The 21,438-nt window shown below is 41.4% G+C and overlaps 1 protein-coding gene across 2 annotated transcripts; it reads left to right on the plus strand.

Annotated features, from left to right (window-relative positions):
* Nucleotides 1-2,612: 2,612 nt before the first annotated feature.
* Nucleotides 2,613-12,311, plus strand: ATP5F1A (ATP synthase F1 subunit alpha). Of its 2 annotated transcripts, none has more exons than XM_021686330.2 (12): nt 2,613-2,768; nt 4,298-4,376; nt 6,193-6,362; nt 8,299-8,472; nt 8,561-8,727; nt 8,918-9,066; nt 9,520-9,671; nt 9,780-10,004; nt 10,725-10,832; nt 10,962-11,106; nt 11,732-11,882; nt 12,028-12,311. In XM_021686330.2, the coding sequence occupies exons 1-12, from the start codon at nt 2,709-2,711 to the stop codon at nt 12,107-12,109; spliced, it is 1,662 nt and encodes a 553-aa protein (XP_021542005.1). In that variant the 5' UTR covers nt 2,613-2,708; the 3' UTR covers nt 12,110-12,311. The 2 variants fall into 2 exon arrangements, with proteins under 2 accessions (XP_021542005.1, XP_044776831.1); XM_044920896.1 differs by having other exon boundaries at nt 2,622-2,768; nt 8,299-8,406.
* Nucleotides 12,312-21,438: the final 9,127 nt, after the last annotated feature.

Consider the following 21,438-nt stretch of genomic DNA (forward strand, 5'->3'; position numbering starts at 1 on the left):
GGGTCCGCCTTCGGCTCAGGTCATGATCCCAGGGTCCTGGGATGGAGCCCCGCATCAGGCTCCCCGCTCTGCAGGAAGCCTGCTTCTCCCTCTCCCACTCCCCCTGCTTGTGTTCCCTCTCTTGCTGTGTGTCTCTCTGTCAAATAAATAAATAAAATCTTTTAAAAAGAAAGAAAGAAAAAACAGTTGACAGCATCCAACTGCTGGCCCTGTCACTGCCACTCAGCCATTCTTCGTTCATTTCTTGCCTTCCCTAAAGTTCTCCCTCCATCACTGTATTTAACACTAGGAGAGGTTCTCTTTAGTTACACAGACAGCAATGTGTAGTTTTCTATGTTTTCCTATTTTAGTTTCATTCTTACAGTACCCTGTAAAAATAGATGACCATATTATTCTATGTATTTTCACATTAAAAACCACACACACACACAGAGTAAGTGACTTGACCAAGATTAGGTAGTAGAGCTAGAGTCTGACCATAATGTTCTGGCTCTGACTGTTTTATATTTGAAAGCTAGTTAGACCACACTGCTGACTGCAGCCTCCTGTGGTATACCGTGAAACATCAGGAAACGTAGACCATGTACTCAATAGTCTGATATATGTGGTTTAATATCAAACTGGGCATTACCCTTAGCACTAAATCTTTCTTCTAAGTCATATGCATATTTAAAATGATGAAATTTTTTTTTCCAAAAGAATTTTACTAACTAGCCAATACCATATTGTATGGCTTGCTTATTATTTTTGTTTTAGTCAAATGTGTCTCTGCTCAGTAACCAAATTTCAAGTAAGTTGGTACAGCCCTGAGTATGGGGGAAAAGTTATCTTTATGCCCTTTGTCCACTTTCATCACTACAAATTTCACAAAATACCCCTCCAACCTTTCCGTTTTTACAAACCATTTTTTTTTCCTGTTAGCCTGTATTTACCCATAAGGAGAAGGATGCTCACCTTGAAAATGGAATAGAATATTAGAGAAGGGATTGCTGACAATACATTTGCAAGCTATATTTTAGGACATGACCCTTTTAATCCAGATATTCATATGCTCCACCCAAATTAAGGTTTTGGGTATAAACCAGATAAGACACCCAATATCCCCCCCCCAACAATTCTGTGCATATCATAAAAATCTCAGTATCGCAAAAATTCTGTGTGTGTATGGGTGAGGGAGTTCTGCCCCAATGTTAATGTGTTGGTATAGGAAGGTGTTTTTTCTTTATCCTTTCCATTTTATTTTATTATTTTTTGAAGATTTTATTTATTGGCGGAGAGAGAGAGAGAGAGCGTGCGCAAGAGAGCACAAGCAGGGGGAGCAGCAGCGTTAAAGGGAAAAGCAGGCTCCATGACCTCAGCGGAAGGCAAATGCTTAACCAACCAGCTGAGCCACCTACGCATCTCTATCATTTCCATTTTATTCCAAATTCATTTTTTTAAAGATTTTATTTATTTGAGAGAGACAGGGTGAGAGAGAGAGAGAGAGAGAGAGAGAGAGAGAGAGATCATAAGCAGACCAGCAGGGGAATAGGGTAGAGGGAGAAGCAGACTCCCCACTGATTAGGGAGCCCGATGGGGGACTCTATCCCAGGACACCGGGATCATGACCTGAGCCCAAGGCGGAGGCTCAACCGACTGAGACACTCAGGCGCCCCCATTTTATTCCAAATGTAAAAGCATAGTCCCTGCTGTCCTGAAACTAGTTGTTGGTAGAGGAAACCTTGAATCCTGGTTCAGTCTGGGGTGAGACTTCTGATTCTGCACCATTCTCAGTAGAATTGGCAACCACTCTTCTTGAACTTGTGTTTGTTACCATTTTTAAACAATTTGTTTTAATATACAGATTTCATTTAGATAGAATCTAAAAGAACTGCGATTTTCGAACTTGAGTGCGTAACGGATCACGTAGAATGGTGTGGGCGCCTCTCAAAAATTCAGATTGCTCCGAATTTTCGGCTTTAAGAGGGTCTGGGGGTGGGGCCAGCAATCTACGGATTAACCAGTTCCGCAAGCCCCCGGTGATAACCGTTTACTTTGCTACAAGGCTTTAAAAGCTGTAGCCTCGGGGCGCCTGGGTGGCTCAGTTGGTTGGGCGACTGCCTTCGGCTCAGGTCATGATCCTGGAGTCCCTGGATCGAGTCCCGCATCGGGCTCCCTGCTCAGCGGGGAGCCTGCTTCTCCCTCTAACCCTCCCCCCTCTCATGTACTCTCTCTCTCATTCTCGCTCTCTCAAATAAATAAATAAATCTTAAAAAAAAAAAAAGCTGTAGTCTCGGACCCCACAACATCGGCCTCCCGTCACCTTCAAACAAGCTGCGTCCTAGTACAGGGTGACACCTACACGGTCCCCAGCCGGGACTGGGCCTGAGAGCCTCTTTGTTGGGGGTTCCGCTACCCACATGGTCGCCAGGGGCAACCACAAGGTCAACTCAGTAGGTCAAAATAAATCTGTAACGAAAGCCTGGGCCGATGTTGACAAAGGTCTAATTGCTCATTTTTAATTTTAAATCTAAAAACTGTACTTTAAAAGGTAACTCCTCCCCAACCCTCCCGCAAAAGGCAGATTCGCATCCGGGAGTGAACGCGAGGGGCGGTACTTCCGGGTCAGGTGGGATGCTGCCTTGACCTTCCTCGCCGCTCAGCCATTTTGTCCCAGTCAGTCCAGAGGCTGCGGCTGCAGAGAAACCACCCAAGGAGAACCTGCAAAGATGCTGTCCGTGCGCGTCGCCGCAGCCGTGGCCCGCGCCCTCCCTCGGCGGGCCGGGCTGGTGAGTGCGGGGAACCGGCGGAAGGGAGGTGGCCCGGCGGGTGGCTGGTGATGTACTGACTCGAGAGCTCTTGCTGCATGGAGGGTGAGGGGCTGGCGGGCGCCGCCATCTTGGACCGCTGGCTACTCGGCCTTGGGCTGGGCGGCGGCGCAAGGGCCCTGTTGCTTGCCATCCGTGCGGGACAGTGTTGAGCGGTGCAGGGGAGGTGGTGACCTCGATGCTGTGCAGAGATGGGGCCTCAGGGGGTGTTCACGACTTCACTTGAGAGCTGTCCGACAGGGGGCCTTGGTTGAAGGTCAGGGCTGGGGCGCTAGGTCTGCGACTCCTGCTCTGGAACGGCGAGGCTTGTCCCGGCTGGTTCTCCGGGACTGCCCCGCTGAAGGTCGGAGCACTGTTGGTAGCTCTAGTTGAAGCGACCTAGGGCAGCCTGACATTGTATGAAGGTCAGGACTCCCCGGCATTTCACCTCTGCCCAGAGGTCGGTTCGGGGGAAAGCCATAAATGAAGGTGCTTTTCTGAATACTTCAGTAGGCGATCTCAGTGCTGAACACTGAAACGATTGTGAAAGGCCGTACAGTGCAAATGTGCATTTCATGTGGCCGATACCGTGACAGCAGTGAAGCCTAAATTGTCTCAGGCAGAAAGAAGACTTTGCTTTGTGTTCTGGTACTTTGACATGTTTTAAGATTTCGTCCTTGAGGAATCGTTAGACAGTGAGTGAGAGCTCAAGATAGAACATTGGTTGGAAAATGCCTCTAAAGGTCAATTCCCTTCGTTACTTATCTCTCTTGAAGTTAAGGCTCACATTTATTTATTTTTTTTCCATCTTAAACATTGTATCAGTTTCCATCTTAAACATTGTAAACACTGGCTATTTTACTGTTCTAATACAACTAGTCGCAAAAGAACATTTTTAACGGTTTTCATCTGGTCCTATAGAAAGTAGTAGGTTCAGAATCGACAGTGACCAATCACTGAGTTACAACTTGAAGGAGATGGAGGGGGTCCAGATTGTTGTAGGCTTTGTCGACCAGGAAAAAAAGAGTCCACAGCCATACTTAATTTCTAATCAAACTTTAACATTTACTAATTTAAATTTTTTTTTTTTAAGTAAAATAGGATATGTCTTGATATTTCCCCCTTTTAGGAAGCAGTTTATTTTACTGAGAATATCCACAGTTCAACTGAAATATATCTAAAGATGAAATAATAGTACCTGATACCTTTAAAAGAAAAGATAATTTGGTAACTGTTGGTTTTTAAAATATGTGTTTTATAAAATACTTAACAGTGTTACCAGGAGCTGCTTAATAACATTTTTGCATATATCAAAAGCTACTTTGTCATGTGATTACTAGCCTTCCAGTTTTAAGCAGAATATTTTTTAATATAATTAGTATTTTCACCGATAAACTGATCAAGGATCCAGGACCCTGGGATCGTGACCTGAGCCAAAGGCAGCCACTTAACTGACTAAGCCACCCAGGCGCCCCTTTTAAATAAACTTTTTAAAACTGTTTATGCACTAGGTCTCCAAAAATGCTTTGGGATCCTCCTTCATTGCTGCAAGGAACCTCCATGCCTCTAACACTCGTCTTCAGAAGATTGGTAAGTCATTATTTCTAAGTCTACATACACCACACTTACTGCTTTGTCAATAAGGGAAAAAATAAGTTACGTAGGTTACATAACTGTTGGTTTTTTTTCCTTTTTTTAAATCCAGCACTATTTTTTTAATTAATTAATTAATTTGTAGAGTTTTAAAGATTTTATTTATTTTTTGACAGAGAGAGAGACAGTGAGAGAGGGAACACAAGCAAGGGAGTGGGAGAGGGAGAAGCAGGCTTCCCGCAGAGCAGGGAGCCCGATGCGGGGCTCGATCCCAGGACCCTGAGATCATGACCTGAGCCGAAGGCAGACGCTTAACGACTGAGCCACCCAAGCGCCCCTTATTTATTTATTTATTTTTAAAGATTTTATTTATTTATGTGACAGAGAGCACAAGCAGGGAGAATGGTAGGCAGAGGGAGAGCAGGCTCCCTGCAGAGCAAGGGAAGCCCAATGTGGGACTCAATCCCAGGACCCCAGGATCATGACCTGAGCCGAAGGCAGTCGCTTAAACAACTGAGCTACCCAGGCACCCCGTTTTTTATTTTCATTTGTTAATTTTTTTCTCTTAATTTTATTTTTTTTTAAAGATTTTATTTATTTATTTGACAGAGAGAGAGATATTGAGAGCAGGAACAGAAGCACGGGGAGTGGGAGAGGGAGAAGCAGGCTTCCCGTGGAGCAGGGAGCCCGATGTGGGACTCGATCCCAGGACCCTGGGACCATGACCTGAGCTGAAGGCAGACGCTTAACGACTGAGCCACCCAGGCGCCCTCTCTTAATTTTAGTTAATATAAATCTCAGATTCTTTGCCTGTAATGTGCCATTTAGCCCTTTTTTCTTGGTAGGTTGTCTTGTTCTAGTGAAATATTTCTTTTTTCATGATACTACAGCTTTTTTTTTTTCTGATACAATATCCCTTGGGTAGAAACAGAAAGTACACAACATATCAGGTGGTGGGCATCCTTTCTGAACTATGAAAGATTTCTTTTTCCTCTCCTAAAAAATATTAGAAAACAACTTTATGTTTTTTGAAGGTAATAGCTGCTAATCTATACGTGGCAACCTATAAATTTGCACATTGCAAATAGAGAAGTGGGGAGGTGAGCATGGGAAGATTCTGTAGGTTAGGGAATTCCTTTGAGGATGTGTGAGTGGGGCTTTGAACTAAAGATTAAACAAGTGAATACATAAATCTTGCATACGCTAAGATGAAGAATACTAAGTATTTGCATGTCTTTATAAAGGGAAAGATATTCATACTTTGTTAACAGTTGCTTTTAAAGATAGATTGCATTTTTGGGGTGCCTGGATGGCTTGAGTCGGTTAAGTGTCCCACTCTTGATTTCAGCTCTGGTCTCCATCTCAGAGTCATGAGTTTAAGCCCTGCATTGGGCTCCATGCTGGGCGTAAAGCCTACTTTAAAAAAAAAATAGATTGCATTTTTAAGCTTCCTGCAGAGTTTAGCCAAAAAGTCAGGTTTCAACTTCCTTAGATACTAATTCCTTAGATATAAATTCCTTAGAAATTAAAGCAAATGAGTAGACGATGAAAATTCTTATTATAATGGTGTTGCTTAATTTTATTAGCTTCTTACCTGACTTACATTTGTCTTGTGAAATTTTCTGTCCATCACTTGGATTTGTTTTTATAGTAGTGGTAGATATCAAGCTTGAATAGAACCATGCATTTTACATTTTAGAATAATTTAGTTATTGTGATTATAAAACTATAGTTTTTATGTTTTGGGGGAAGTGGGTTTTAAAAAGACCTTGAGACAAGGCTGTTTTTGCAATGGATTTTTTTCTCTCAATAGGCACTGCCGAAGTGTCCTCTATCCTTGAAGAGCGTATTCTTGGAGCTGATACCTCTGTTGACCTTGAAGAGACTGGGCGTGTCCTAAGCATTGGTGATGGTATTGCCCGTGTACATGGGCTGAGAAATGTTCAGGCAGAAGAAATGGTAGAGTTTTCTTCAGGTTTAAAGGTAAAATGAGATTTTGGTGTTTTAGGATTGGTTTCTGAGTTACTCATTTAGTAATTCAGAGATTGTGCTAGTGTTTTTTGTATTTTAACTTTAAATCTCAACTTCTTCAGTATTTAGTCATTATCATAGATTGTGAAAAGAATAAGCTTAAGAGTATTGGTTACCAAAGTTTTTACTCTAGGGACTGATGTATACATAAATTGTAGCCACTGGTGCCGAAATAAAAAAGTGACTAAACCTTCAGCCAAATTCTAAAAAGTCTTTTTTATAGCCATTAAAATCGTATAAAAGCATTAGATAACTTCCAAATGAAATAAATTCATTTCTGGTGGAAAGTTGAAAGTCATTGACTTTGTATTTCTTGTAAGAGTAGACCTATTACTGTTAAGCTAGTGGTATAGTCAGCAGAAGCTCTCTGATGATAGAAGTCTCCTTTCTATTAGGTTGAGCCTAGTTGGCCAGTGGGATGAAAACAAATGGTAGGAGTCATGGGTTTTCTGAGGAAAGCAGAGCATGATATCTGGGTATAACAGGGGGAGTAGGATTACCCACTTAGCACACATGGGAAAAGATAGTCTTGGTTCTCTCACTAGTGACCGGTATGGTAAAAGCCTTGATATGGAAGAATAATTATAGAGCCAAAAGTTTTCTCCATAGCTGTTAGACCTTGGCTAAAAGTTTAGCCTTTCGTATCTTCAGTGTTACAAAGCTTTGAAAGGTGAGGCTGAAATAAATGAACTCAGAGTTTCTTTTTTAATTTTTAAGATCTAAGAGTCTAGTATTGTCTAATAGGACTTCCTGCAATGATGGAAATATTTTATGTCTGTGCTGTTTAAGTATAATAACTATTTTACATGTGAGGCTATTGAGTGTGTACAGTGTGGAGTTTCTCACACAGAGAAAGAGTGGGTGGTATGTAGAGATGTGTTAATTGGAGAGAAAAGTAAGTGTCTCTGACTTCGGTAAGATGGTGTTAATTAATTCAAGTTTTAAGTAGCCACATGTGGTTAGTGACTGCTGTATTGAACATTACCTGCAGTGATATTCCATGATACTCCTCTATTTGTTCTAAGTACTTCTACAGAGCTTTAATTACTGACCAGACTCAGTTCCTAGAATAACCTTTTTCCTTAGTAATGATTAGGGACCTAAAAATCTTATATTTTGAATTAAAGTTGTAATGATGAGAGATGACCCACCACTGTTACATTATGGCATTTTGTCCTTGTTTGGGTAGCTTTTAATTTCACTTTCTACTAACCTGATGAGTTCTCATTACAATTTTTTAAGCTGTTTGTGGTGCTACTCACAGATAAAAAGATGTAAATCAACTGTGTCTTAAAATTTCCAGTTGATCACTTTATTTCATGCTGATCACCTGGTTCAAAAGCCATTGACAAAAGAAATGCAGTGGAAAAAGCTTGACCTGTTCAGTTTCTTTGTTTCTTTTAGTTCTTTGAGGATGCAATAAAGGAGCATGGTAGGCTTATCATAATGCTATCCTAAGATTATTCAAGGGAATGTGTTTTAAGTCTAAGGAACATGTTTTTGTTTTTTTTTTAAAGATTTTATTTATTTATTTGACAGAGAGAGACACAGCGAGAGAGGGAATACAAGCAGGGCGACTGGGAGAGGGAGAAGCAGGCTTCCCGCGGAGCAGGGAGCCTGATGCAGGGCTCGATCCCAGGACCCTGGGATCCTGACCTGAGCCGAAGGCAGACGCTTAACGACTGAGCCACCCAGGCGCCCCTAGGGAACATGTTTTAAGTCTTGATCAAAGAAGGTTGTTTGTCATAAAAATACTTGAGTAAATCAGATCTAAAGTACAAGTCTGCTTTTTTTTTTTTAACTAGCTGTTTTCATATCATGTAGTGTTGACATATGGGAAGAAGTACTACTCAGGCTTAATGGGGGTTCAATTGTGTGTTTTGTGTAGGGTATGTCTTTGAACTTGGAACCTGACAATGTTGGTGTTGTCGTGTTTGGAAATGATAAACTAATTAAGGAAGGAGATATTGTGAAGAGAACAGGGGCCATTGTGGATGTTCCAGTTGGCGAGGAGCTATTGGGCCGTGTTGTAGATGCCCTTGGTAATGCCATTGATGGAAAGGTACGTTTAACAGTTATTAGATGTGGTTGTAGCTTCTAAGAGACGTCAAAACTGATTGTTCTGGGGGCTCCTTTTTATTGTATAACAGGGTCCAATTGGTTCCAAGATCCGTAGGCGAGTTGGCCTGAAAGCCCCTGGGATCATTCCTCGAATCTCTGTGCGTGAACCAATGCAGACTGGTATTAAGGCTGTGGATAGCTTGGTGCCAATTGGTCGTGGTCAGCGTGAGCTGATTATTGGTGACCGACAGACTGGGTAAAGCTTGTTAAACATTCTAAGTAAAAGTTGTTTGTGGAAAGATTACTTTTATGCTTGGAATGGTAAATGCTTTGGATATAACGGAGAGAGAGGAATGTGATGAGGATTAGTAGTAGTATACTGAAATCTTAAGTTGAGAAATCCTTTGAAGTACTTACCAAGATTTATGTTTACTTTCTTTTTAAAGCAAAACATCAATTGCTATTGACACAATCATTAACCAGAAACGTTTCAATGATGGAACTGATGAAAAGAAGAAGCTATACTGTATCTACGTTGCTATTGGTCAGAAGAGATCCACTGTTGCCCAGTTGGTGAAGAGACTTACAGATGCAGGTATTAAAGAACTTTAGTCAGGAATGCCTGGCTGGCTTAGTCGATAGAGCATGCGACTCTTGGTGTTGGGAGTCATGAGTTCGAGCTCCACCTTGAGGGTAGAGTTTACTTAAAAAAAAAAAAAAGGAAGAACTTTAGTCTCATTGTTCTCTGGGAGTCCTATTATTGCTAATCTTAAGATAGCGTCTACTTAATGAAGGCTGGTTTTCATTACTCCCTAATGAACTGAAATTTCTAATGTGATTCAATAAGTAAAACAACAAAAACAAGTAAAAGTATAAAACAACAATAAATGTTAAGGTTTTTGTCACCTTCTTTAAAATAGGTGCTGTCTGGCTCTGGTTAATCTGACTTTGGTAAATTATGTAGTAAAGCACTTAATTTTTATTATAATAGTCTCTAAAATCAAAATATTGATGACCTTGTGAAACTTAAAATCTGTTTTCTTCCCAGATGCCATGAAGTACACCATTGTGGTTTCAGCTACTGCTTCTGATGCTGCTCCCCTTCAGTACCTGGCTCCTTACTCTGGCTGTTCTATGGGAGAATATTTTAGAGATAATGGCAAACATGCTTTGATCATCTATGATGACTTATCCAAACAGGTCAAAGGATACATATTTTTAGAATCTGTTTGTATGTTTGCACCACAATTGAAGGTGACAAATTTAGCTTCTAGTAACTGAACTTTATAACCCTTTCCTGTACTGTAGGCTGTTGCTTATCGTCAGATGTCTCTGCTGCTCCGTCGGCCCCCTGGTCGTGAGGCCTATCCTGGTGATGTGTTCTACCTACACTCCCGTCTGCTAGAGAGAGCAGCCAAAATGAACGATTCTTTTGGTGGTGGCTCCTTGACTGCTTTACCAGTCATAGAAACACAAGCTGGTGATGTGTCAGCTTACATTCCAACAAATGTCATTTCCATCACTGATGGACAGGTATTTTTTTATGATTAAAAATAAATGTAAAAGCTTTGGATGATTCCAAGGCATTGGTTGAAACTAGTGTTGATGAACTGATTTGTTAAATGCCTTTCACTTTAATGTTTAGAAAAGTAAAGAGAACAGTATAATGAACCCTGCATATCTCTCACCCATTTCAATTTGTTACCAAAAAACTTCATTTTTTTTTTTTAAAGACTTTATTTATTTATTTGAGAGAGAGAATGAGACAGAGAGAGAGAGCATGAGAGGAGGGAGGGTCAGAGGGAGAAGCAGACTCCCCGCTGAGCAGGGAGCCCGATGCGGGACTTGATCCCGGGACTCCAGGATCATGACCTGAGCCGAAGGCAGTCGCTTAACCGACTGAGCCACCCAGGCGCCCCAAAAAACTTCATTTTTGCTTCATTTATAGCCATTACTGTTCTCCACCCTAGATAATTTTGAAGCAAATCTCAGAGGCCAAATCACTTAACCTGCATATATTTTAATAGAAATTTATCACCTGTTTTTTCTCCCCACATCTCTTAATCGTAGCAATAGAATATGTAAGTTGTTATGTGCTGGGAAAGATTGGAGGGGCTCTTTATGATGAGAAGACACTTAACATTTTTCCTTGGAGATGTTGGGCTTCAGGTTTTTGGCTTAATTTTGAAAATAGTTTTTTTTTTTTTTTTTTTTTAAAAGTTTTTTAGCATGTGTTTTTTCTGTATGTTGTAGATCTTCTTGGAAACAGAATTGTTCTACAAAGGTATCCGCCCTGCCATTAACGTTGGTTTGTCTGTGTCTCGTGTTGGATCTGCTGCCCAAACCAGGGCCATGAAGCAGGTAATTTGCAGCACTTTGTCAAGGAGAAGAGGTATCATTAGGCTAAAATCATAATGTATTTGTATAGTGCTCTTTGTTAGTGGGTTGAGTATTTTTGTGTTTCATGAGTTGACCATTTCTGTTTTTCAGGTGGCAGGGACCATGAAGCTGGAATTGGCTCAGTATCGCGAGGTTGCTGCTTTTGCCCAGTTCGGTTCTGACCTTGATGCTGCCACTCAGCAACTCCTGAGTCGTGGCGTGCGACTGACTGAGCTGCTGAAGCAAGGACAGTATTGTGAGTTCTTTCATGTCAGCCATGTGTGTACTGTGTGTAAGCGCCTGGGAGTATCCTGCAGCTCCTTACAAGCTATCATATGTCGTGTTCTTTCATTAAGGATACAGTGTTTTGAATGTGATTAATGCCTGTTGTACTTTCAATACAGTCTGTCGTCATTTGAATAACCAGGAAAACTTACTAAATATACTTAATATTTCTCTTTTGAAAAGTAAACCTATTAGATCTCTTCCTCCCTCCCCCCCTTCCTCCTTGGCTGTGAGAGAATGGAATTGGGCAGATTTAAAAGTATGTTAGCATTTTTTAATCTTGCTGTGAAGTTTCAGCAGATTATTTATATCTCAAATAGTATAAATGGTGCCAGATGATAAACAGTGATTGTGGAATATGCCCAAAGATTACACTTTAAGGCTTGCAAATACAAGGAAAAAACTGTTGCCTAGGGAGAGAAGTGGGAAAAAGTATTAATGTGGAGTTTGTCACAGAGAAAGTGTGAGGGTGTTATGTAGAGTAGGTGATATGTAGAGACATGTTAATAATTAGAAGAAAAAGGTAAGTTTCTCTGACTTTGTTAATGTGGCATTTATTTATTTGAGCAACTTACTTGGCATTCTTTTGTTTTCAGCTCCCATGGCCATTGAAGAACAAGTAGCTGTTATTTATGCTGGTGTAAGAGGGTATCTTGATAAATTGGAGCCCAGCAAGATCACAAAGTTTGAGCATGCTTTCCTGGCTCATGTTATCAGCCAGCACCAGGCCCTGTTGGGCAATATAAGGTATGAACACAATTGATGGCCTCTTTTTTGTAAATTTTAAGATAGAAAGTCTTGTTAAAATTCTTTTGAATTTTGTAGCTAGTCATTGAATTTTTGTTTAGGTCAGAACTGATGAATTGATGAACTGCTTTTCATTTCCAAATAGGACTGATGGAAAGATCTCAGAACAGTCAGATGCTAAGCTAAAAGAGATTGTAACAAACTTCTTGGCTGGATTTGAAGCTTAAAAACTCCTGTGGATTCACATGAAATACCAGTTATGGTTTTGTCTTGAAGCTTAAAAACTCCTGTGGATTCACATGAAATACCAGTTATGGTTTTGTCGTCATTTATTCTAGTAATCATTTCCATTTGTAAAAGGATTACTCTCATAACTCCGGATGTACAGAAATTACCTTAAAAATAAAGGTTCCATATTGGTTGGTGGTTTTCTGTAGTCTGAGTGATTCTTTTAAAAGAACTGAAATTAATTTGAGGAATTAGTAAGCATGCTGAGCTCTTTGTAAGATTCTAGAGTGCTTTGTGATTGATTAAAGAAGAATTCATAAACTAGGTAACTGGCTATGTGGCAGAGTTTACATTTGGTAATGTTGAAGGGTCTCGCTGGCTTCTCTGCCAAGAAGACTGTAGGCAAGAAAAGGATAAGACAACTAAAATTCTCAAGGAAATGAAAAAAAAAATGCTAAGTGAAGTCTGAAAGATTGAGACAGGTTGAGAGTAGAATGATGAACACTTGTCAATATCTTCTTACTGTTTAGTATTCTTTAACATACCTTTTATAAGCAGCAGTTTATAATGTAATCAAGCTGTTAGTTTTTATGATTAGTATTTTCAGTCTTATTTGGGAAATCTTTACCCTACAATATACAAAGATAACTATTTTTTACTAAGAGTTTTAAAGGTTTGCTCTTTTTACCTAAGAGCTTAATCCAGGTATTAGAGTTCTTGAGAGAAATAAAACAGATAGGATGAGTACAGAGAGATTGTAGGGGCTGGCAAGGTTGAAAGGGCAGAGACCCAGGGAAGAGTTGTGTCTGGAGGCAGAATTCCTTCTTCTTGGTGGACCTCAGGTTCTCTAAAGGCCTTCAACCGAATGAGACCTACCCATGTATGGAAAGTAATCTTTTATTCATAGTATCTTAAGTGTTAGTCACGTCTAAAACATACTTTCACAGCAATTAGACTGGTGTTTGGCCAAAAACTGGATACCGTAGTTCAGCCATGTTGAAGCAGAAGATTGTCACTGGGCCGCCTGGCTGGCTCAGTCTGTAGAGATTTGATCTTGGGGTTGTGAGTTTGAGCCCCGCATTGGGTGTAGAGCTTACTTAAAACAAAAGATTGTCCCAATCCATCTGGAGTTATGTTTTGTGTAGAGGTCAGAAATCTTTTTTCCATATTCATATCCAATTTTTTAGCTCCATTTATTAAACGACTCCTCCATGTAACCTGCCATGACATCTGTGTCGTATTTAAGCTTCACGTGCCTGGGTCTTTTCTGGGCTCTTCCTTTTTAAATTGTTAAGTAGGCATATAATTTCAAGAAAGAAAAAGGCAAGACAGGACTGTATGAAAAATGGAAATCCCTTGCTTGCCTACCCCCAACCTCTTCTTCTTCCCAAAGGCAACTCATTTCTATTCAGTTATTTTGTCAGCTCCATATTGCAATTGTGCCACTTCCTTTTACGATATATGTGTAACCTGTTGATTTCACCCAACGGATAAGAACTTTGCATGTGCACACCTATAATACACATTCCACAATTCTCTATCATTACAATATGAGAAGATTATGATTTGGGATAAATTCTGCTCATATGACTTCTTTATGATCTGATGAAAGCTGAAATGCTCATTTTTACCTATCAGCCTTGAGTAGGGTCTTTGTATAGAATATTTTAAAGTAGGTCTGGTTTAATTGGTCTAATAAGAGCAGGACAAGCAATGTCTTAAGAGCAAACACACCCTAGGAGAAGAATTTTTGTGAATGGTCCTCTAGATTTTAGTTTCTACTATCTACTAGCTGGAGTAATTTAAGTCCTTTAAGTCATTTACTCATCAAGATTAAGAATTGTAGAAGGGGCGCCTGGCTGGGTGAGTCAGTGGAGCACGTAACTCTTGATCTTGGGGTCATGAGTTTGAGGCCCACATTGGGTTTAGAGATTTAAGAGGCAGTGGTTGGGGAAAGAAAAAAAATGTGCTAGAAGATGACAAGAGTTTCCCTAAATCAGTAAAGTTCCCCACCCCCCCAAAAAAATAGTTTTGCTGAGCTAGAACCCAAAATAAGTGAACCAGGAGAAATAGAGATTCAAATCTTTTTTTTTTTTTTTTTAAAGATTTTATCTATTTGACAGAGAGAGACACAGCGAGAGAGGGAACACAAGCAGGGGGAGTGGGAGAGGGAGAAGCAGGCTTCCCGCGGAGCAGGGAGCCCGATGCGGGGCTCGATCCCAGGACCCCGGGATCATGACCTGAACTGAAGGCAGACGCCCAACGACTGAGCCACCCAGGCGCCCCTCAAATCTTATTTTTTATTAGTCACTCAAAGACCAGCAAGTTGGGAGACCTTGCAGGCACCCAGCTGTTCTCACCAGATGGGCCTAAATATTCTGCCCAACGGCCCTGCTGTGGAGCAGCCAAAAGGCTGTCATAAAATGTGTTTTTGCACAGCTTATCTGAGAAATGCACTTGACCTTTGAAATTTGAGGTTTTATAGCTTTCAGATACGTATTTTAAAATCTATTTGATGATTATGAAGTCTGGTTCTGGAGAAGGCCTCTAATGTCTCAGCTCTGTAATCTATGTAAGAATATTAAGATAGGCATATCTTACATAGTGCTTAGTTTAGCTATTGCTCAACTATGAGATGAGCACTAAAGAGGATACAAAATGAGTAATAGAACCCTCTTAACTTCCCTAGGGGATAGGGAGGACAAACAATAATATATTGTAATAACTGTAAAATGCTGGGTAATTATAGAAGTACATATGAGATGCAGTAAGTGACCAGTACAAAGTGCCATTTGGATTAAAAAATGTATCCCTATTTACAGAACTGGAAAAGCGTTCAGGAAGAATTGGCTTTGGCAAGAGGTAGACTTTAATTATGAAAATACTCAGGCCTAAAGAAAAGTTGGAAGAGGAGTACAAGCAACACTCATTTACTAGTCATCAATATATGTCACTTGTTAATATTTTGATGCATTTGCTTTATTTTTCTGGAGAACTATTTGAGAGTAAGTTGCAAGCATCCTGACACTTCTGACATTTCATCTAAAAAATTTCAGCATCTGGGGGCGCCTGGGTGGCTCAGTTTGGTTAAGCATCCAACTCTTGATTTCGCTCAGGTCATGAGATCAGGGTCATGGGGTTGAGCCCTGCATCAGGTTCTGCGTTCAGCATGGAGTCTGCTTGGGATTTTCTCTCCCTGTGCACTTCCTCCCGCTCCGCCCACCCCAGTCTCTTTCTTAAAAAAAAAAAAAATTCAGCATCTGCCCTAAGAATAAAGACCTTCAACTCATCTGCATAATAGAACAGTCTTGTTTTTGCAAACATCTCCTTTCATCTTGCTAGTGAGTTTTCTCCCCTTTGTGTCCACAGGCCCCTATCCTTCCCCTTAGTTCATACAGAGCTTCCTGTTGCCTCATTGTCTTCAGAATTCCATTTCAGTGTGGATTCCTTGTACATACACCTATTACATATGATTTTCTCCCGTTTTTTTTTTTTAAAAAGGACCATCTATATAGCCACAGTAACATTATACCTAAGAAAACTGATTCAATAATATGCAGTCCAGGGGTACCTGGGTGGCTCAGTCGTTGACCTTCGGCTCAGGTCATGATCCCAGGGTCCTGGGATGGAGTCCTGTGTCGGGCTCCCTGCGCCACGGGAAGCCTGCTTCTCCCTCTCCCATTCCCCTGCTGTGTTCCCTTTCTAGCTGTGTCTCTGTCAAATAAATAAAATCTTTAAAAAATAATAATAATATGCAGTCCATATTAAAATTTCCCTATTTATCTCCCCAGCATCTTTTATAATAGTACTTTTTTAAGTCTTTATTTAAATTCCAGTTAGTTAACATACGGTGTAATATTAGTTTCAAGTGTACAATTTAGAGATACAACACATACAACACCTGGTGCTCATGACAACAGGTGCACTCCATATATATTTTTTCAAACTATGTGAATATCTTGTTCCCCAAAACTTTTCACTGAATGGCTACGATTTATTACATTGAAAGGCTACAAAGCAAAATCAGCAATGGGAAAGTGCTCATGGAGTATGTCTGGAGGAAACCAGGCCCAAACTTTCAAAGAGTCCCCGCCCAGTGGAGTCAAGTGGGATGCACTTAATTCCTCCAGCAATGAATTGTGACAATATATGTGATGAGTACCAGGGAAGCTCATTAGAAACTCAGTACCCAAGGTTTTTACTGGGATGGGTCATGTAGGCATGCTCTGCCTAACCACATACCCAAATCCCAGACTCCCAGGAGGAAGCAGGTGTTCAGCATAAAACACGTTGTACAGTTTAGGCACAGTGAGCCACTCTGAGCCTTTAGGGACAGTTTTTTGTGTTTTTTTTTAAGATTTTATTTATTTATTCATGAGAGACAGAGGCAGAGGGAGAAGCAGGCTCCCCGCAGAGCAGGGAGCCCGATGCAGGGCTCCCTCCCAGGACCCTGGGATCATGACCTGAGCCAAAGGCAGAAGCTTAACTGACCGAGCCACCCAGGTGCCCGTAGGGAACTCTTTACCAGGCAAGTTCCCGGACACCAGCCACGGGCTAACTTTGCAAGCTGGCTTCTCTCAGGACAGCAGTCCGGGGCCTGCTATATTAGTTCTGCACGGGTATGACTCTGAGGCAGAGTAAGACCAGCCAGCAGTACCCACCTCAGTCATGTTCTCCAGGAGCCCTGGAGTTAGCCGGTGAATCTTATTAGCCATGGAGGTCTGTTTTATTTTTATTTTTATTTTATTTATTTTATTTAAATTCAACTAGCCAACATATAGTACATCATTAGTTTTTGATGTAGTGGTCAGTGATTCATTAGTTGCATATAACATCCAGTGCTCATCACATCACGTGCCCTCCTTAATGCCCATCACCCAGTTACCCCATACGCCCACCCACCTCCCCTCCGTCAACCCTCAATTTGTTTCCCAGAGTCAAGAGTCTCTCGTGGTTTGTCTCCCTCTCTGATTTCTTCCCAGTTTTTCCTCCTTTCCCCTATGATCCTGTGCGCTATTCCTTATATTCTACATAGGGAGGAATATGATAATTGTCTTTGTCCAATTGACTTATTTCACTTAGCATAATACCGCATGGAGGTCTGTTTTAGAACGCTGGCATCCTCAAGTTTCTGTATGAACCTTTTTGATTTGGCCAAAGGTACCAATTCAGGCCTGGTACAACTCTGGCTAGTAAACTGAAGCTGACCTCTTGCCTTCTTGCGCTGAGGCAGTATCATGATAGGACATTAGTATGGTGTATCTGTCATAACTAGTGAACCAAGATGGATAGACTATGGATTACCGTCCTTATTTTATTGAGATTTCTTAGGTTTTGTTTTTACTTTCTATCTCCTCTACCCCACTGGATTTCCTTAACTTTTACCTATTGTCCTTTTTTTTTTCCTTAGATCTCATCCAGGATACCACATTATTCATCATGTCTCCTTAGGCTCCTCTGGGCTCTGACAATTTCTTAGACTTTCTTGGTTTGTGGTGACCTTGACAGTTTTGAGGGGTATTAATCAGGTATTTTATAAAATGTCTTTCAGTTTGAGTTTGGCATTTTCCTCATGTTTAGACTGAGGTTAAGGGTTTTGGGTGGAAGACCACAGTCATAAAGCACCATTCTCATCACATGACATCAAAGGTACTACCAATATGAATTATCATTGTTGTTGGGTTTTTTCTTTTCTCCTTTGTGAATGATCACTGTTGATGTTAACCTTGATCACTTGCCCGATGTACTGTTTGTCAGGCTTCATCACGATAAGGTTACTCTCTCCCCAGTCCCTTCCACACTGCATTCTTTGGAAGAAAGTCACTATTCCCAGTTTCCACTAAAGGGTGAACAGTTATGCTCCATCCCTGTGAAGGCAGACTGTCTGTGTAGATTATTTGGAATTCTTCTGCCCAAGAAGAATTGTATTTCTTCATTTATTTATGTATCCAAGCACCCACTTCTATCAGTATCGACTTGTGGTTAGTTGTTTCCTACTTTGGGTTATAATCTCATAATCCAATATTTCTTTTGTTGTTCAAATTGTTCCAGCTTTGGCCGTTGGAAGGTTTTTTTTCTTTTCTTTTTAATTTTATTTATTTGAGAGAGAGCAAAAGTGAGGGAGCACAAGCTGGGGCGGGGGTTGGGCGCGGAGCAGGCAGAGGGAGAGGGAGAGCAGGGAGCCCGATGCAGGGCTTGACCCCAGGGCCCTGGGATCATGACCTGAGCTGAAGGCAGACGCTTAACTGACTGAGCCACCCAGGCACCCCTCTAGAAACAGTTCTTACGACTGTTCGGCTTTTTAAAATCAAGTTGTCTGGTTTTGTTTGTTTGTTTCTTTTGAGTTTTACAAGTTCCTTATATAAATTTTGGATATGAATCCTTTCTGGACAAAGGTAGTATAAATTTGTTTTGTTCTGTGGCTTGCCTTAATGGTGACTTTTTGACAAGAAAAACAAGCCCCTGTGTGCAGGAGGTTATCTTCTGTGACAGTAGATATCCAACTTTTCCCATCTTTACACTTTGACCAGGAACAGACCCTTTGAGTCCCTTACTTCACTCACATTAATTTATGAAAATACAAATCTTTTTTTTTTTAAAGATTTTTTTTTAATTTAACAGAGAGAGATATCCAGAGAGGGAACACAAGCAGGGGGAGCAGCAGAGGGAGAGGTCAACGACTGAGCCACCCAGGCGCCCTGAAATTTCAAATCTTGATGGTATCGACCCTTAACCCTTGCTTTGATGCAGGCCAAACCTCCTCACCCACCATGCAATGAGCCCCTGGGCCCTTCAGCCTCCTCCTGGATGTTTGTCCCTTGTATTCTATTCCTGTCCTGTCCTGACCCTCTGCTCCATTCCTCCATCTACTCAGCTTCCAAACTTAGTGACAAAATCCAGCCTCTTATTTTGACACTGACTTGGCAGACCTAATGACACAGCTGACTCCCGCCCTCTGGTGCTTTCTGACCCTGGCCTCTGCTTGGCCAGGTCTTGGTCCAGGGATCCCATCTGGTTTTAGCTACTTGGCCAGTACTCCCAGCAGGTTTGCCCCTACTTTCTGGAATGGAGGGAGCAGACCCTGGGACTGAAAGAAATACTGGTAGTGCTGTTGATGATCAGAGAGAATTTACTGAATTCCTTGGCTGGATCCATCCTTGTCCAATCCATGAGAGTACACAAGAGAATGTCAGTCTTACCTTGAGGTGTTTGAAGTCTTCTTGGGGAGGTAAGAGATCCAAGAGGAGCAGAAATTAGGGAACATTAGGATGTAAGTAATACATTATTAAGGGCTAGTTTGTGTGATAGGGATGACAAGTTCTAGAGATTCGAGAAGTGAGAAGACACCCAGGGCTGGAGAAGTTGGGGAAGTGGTGACGAGGTGGAACTTCAGCAGGAGGAAGAGTGACCCAGGTAGCCTGCTAAGCATGGGCAGAACAGGAAAGAGCCCGACTGGCTCGGGGTGGGGAGAGGGGGGAGGGCAGGAAGCTGGGCAAGGAGATCGGAAAGGTCAGGGTAGAGCCAGACCCAGGAAGGTCTTGAAAGTCAGGCAGAGGTGTTTGGGACTTCATTCCGAGGGGCAACAGGGAAACTTGGTAGCTTTGTGAGGAGAGGAGAGATGAGAAGAAAGCAGTGTTTTAAGGAAGGATGGTTAGAAAGGGTTGGTGGGAGGAAAAGGAGGAAGAGGGATGTAGACATCAGATAGCAGGAAAGTGTGAAAGGAAAGCTGGTGATTACGCTGGGTATTTGTTAGTTTGGCCACTGACCATCCATTTATCCCATCCAGCTTCTGGGGAAACCTCCCCTTCCTCCTGCTGAGAGTATAAACAGTACAACTTCTCTGGAAAAGCATTTGGCACTATACTCCAATAACCTTAAAAATGTTTATATTCTTTGAACCGTAATTTGACTATGAGGAATTTTAACAAAGATTCATGTAAAATCTATTTATCACAGTAATGTTTCTAATGTTTCTAAATGCATTAGGGAAATGCTAAGGAAGCATTGCTATATCCACTTGATGGGAAATTATGCAAAAGTTAAAAATAATATTGAAGAGTTTTTAATTTTGGGGGGGGGGATCTGTAACAAACTCACATAGTACAAATTCAGAGGTCCAAAAGGGCATGAAATGAAAAGTAGTTCTCCCTCCTACGTTCGTTCCCTCAGCCCCATCCCCTCCTTAGAGGGAACATTTTAAAATATGTGTGTGAAGGGGCACCTGGGTGGCTCAGATGGTTAGGCATATGTCTTTGGCTCAGGTCATGATCTCCAGGTCCTGGAATCAAGCCCCACTCGGGCTCCCAGCTCAGTGGGCAGTCTGCTTCTCCCTCTCCCTCTGCCTCTCCCCCTGCCTGTGCTCTGTCTCTTTCTCTCTCAAATGAATAAATAAATTTTAAAAAACTGGGGCGCCTGGGTGGCTCAGTCGGTTGAGCGACTGCCTTCGGCTCAGGTCATGATCCTGGAGTCCCTGGATCAAGTCCCGCGTCGGGCTCCCTGCTCGGCGAGGAGCCTGCTTCTCCCTCTAACCCTCCCCCCTCTCATGTACTCTCTCTCTCTCTCATTCTCGCTCTCTCAAATAAATAAATAAATCTTTAAAAAATAAAAAATAAAAATAAATAAAAAATGAAATTGAGTGTGTGTGTGTGCGCGCGCACACGCGCACGGTCTTCTCTGGCTTTACTCAAATGGCAGCTTGTTTTGTATCTTTTTTTTTTCACTTAATATATCTGGTGATAGTCCTATATCAATACACAAAGAACTTCCTCATTTTTAATGCTTGACTATTATTTCATTATGAAGATATATCACAATTTATTGAGCTGATTCTCCATCAATATACATTTAGCTGTTTCTTTTTTTTTTTTTTTTTTAAGATTTTATTTATTCATTTGAGACAGAGAGAATGAGAGACAGAGAGCACGAGAGGGAGGAGGGTCAGAGGGAGAAGCAGACTCCCTGCCGAGCAGGGAGCCCGATGCGGGACTCGATCCCAGGACTCCAGGACCATGACCCGAGCCGAAGGCAGTCGCCCAACCAACTGAGCCACCCAGGCGCCCCCATTTAGCTGTTTCATATCTTTTGCTAGAATAGCCATGCTGCTATGAATAACTATACATATTTCACTTTCCACATGTGAGACTATACTTGGAATTATGTCTTCAACATGGAGTTGTTGGGTCAAAATATAAGTGCATTTTAAATTTTGGTGACACGACCAAATTTCTCTTCCCAGAGATTTTCAAGCTCTACATGCAACAGTGTGCATTTAGCCAGCACTGAGTGCTATCAAACTTTTTGTTAGGAAAAGTGCATTTAATGACTTTAG

The sequence above is a fragment of the Neomonachus schauinslandi genome, chromosome 14 (genome assembly GCF_002201575.2).
Source record: "Neomonachus schauinslandi chromosome 14, ASM220157v2, whole genome shotgun sequence".
In the NCBI taxonomy this organism is placed as follows: domain Eukaryota; kingdom Metazoa; phylum Chordata; class Mammalia; order Carnivora; family Phocidae; genus Neomonachus; species Neomonachus schauinslandi.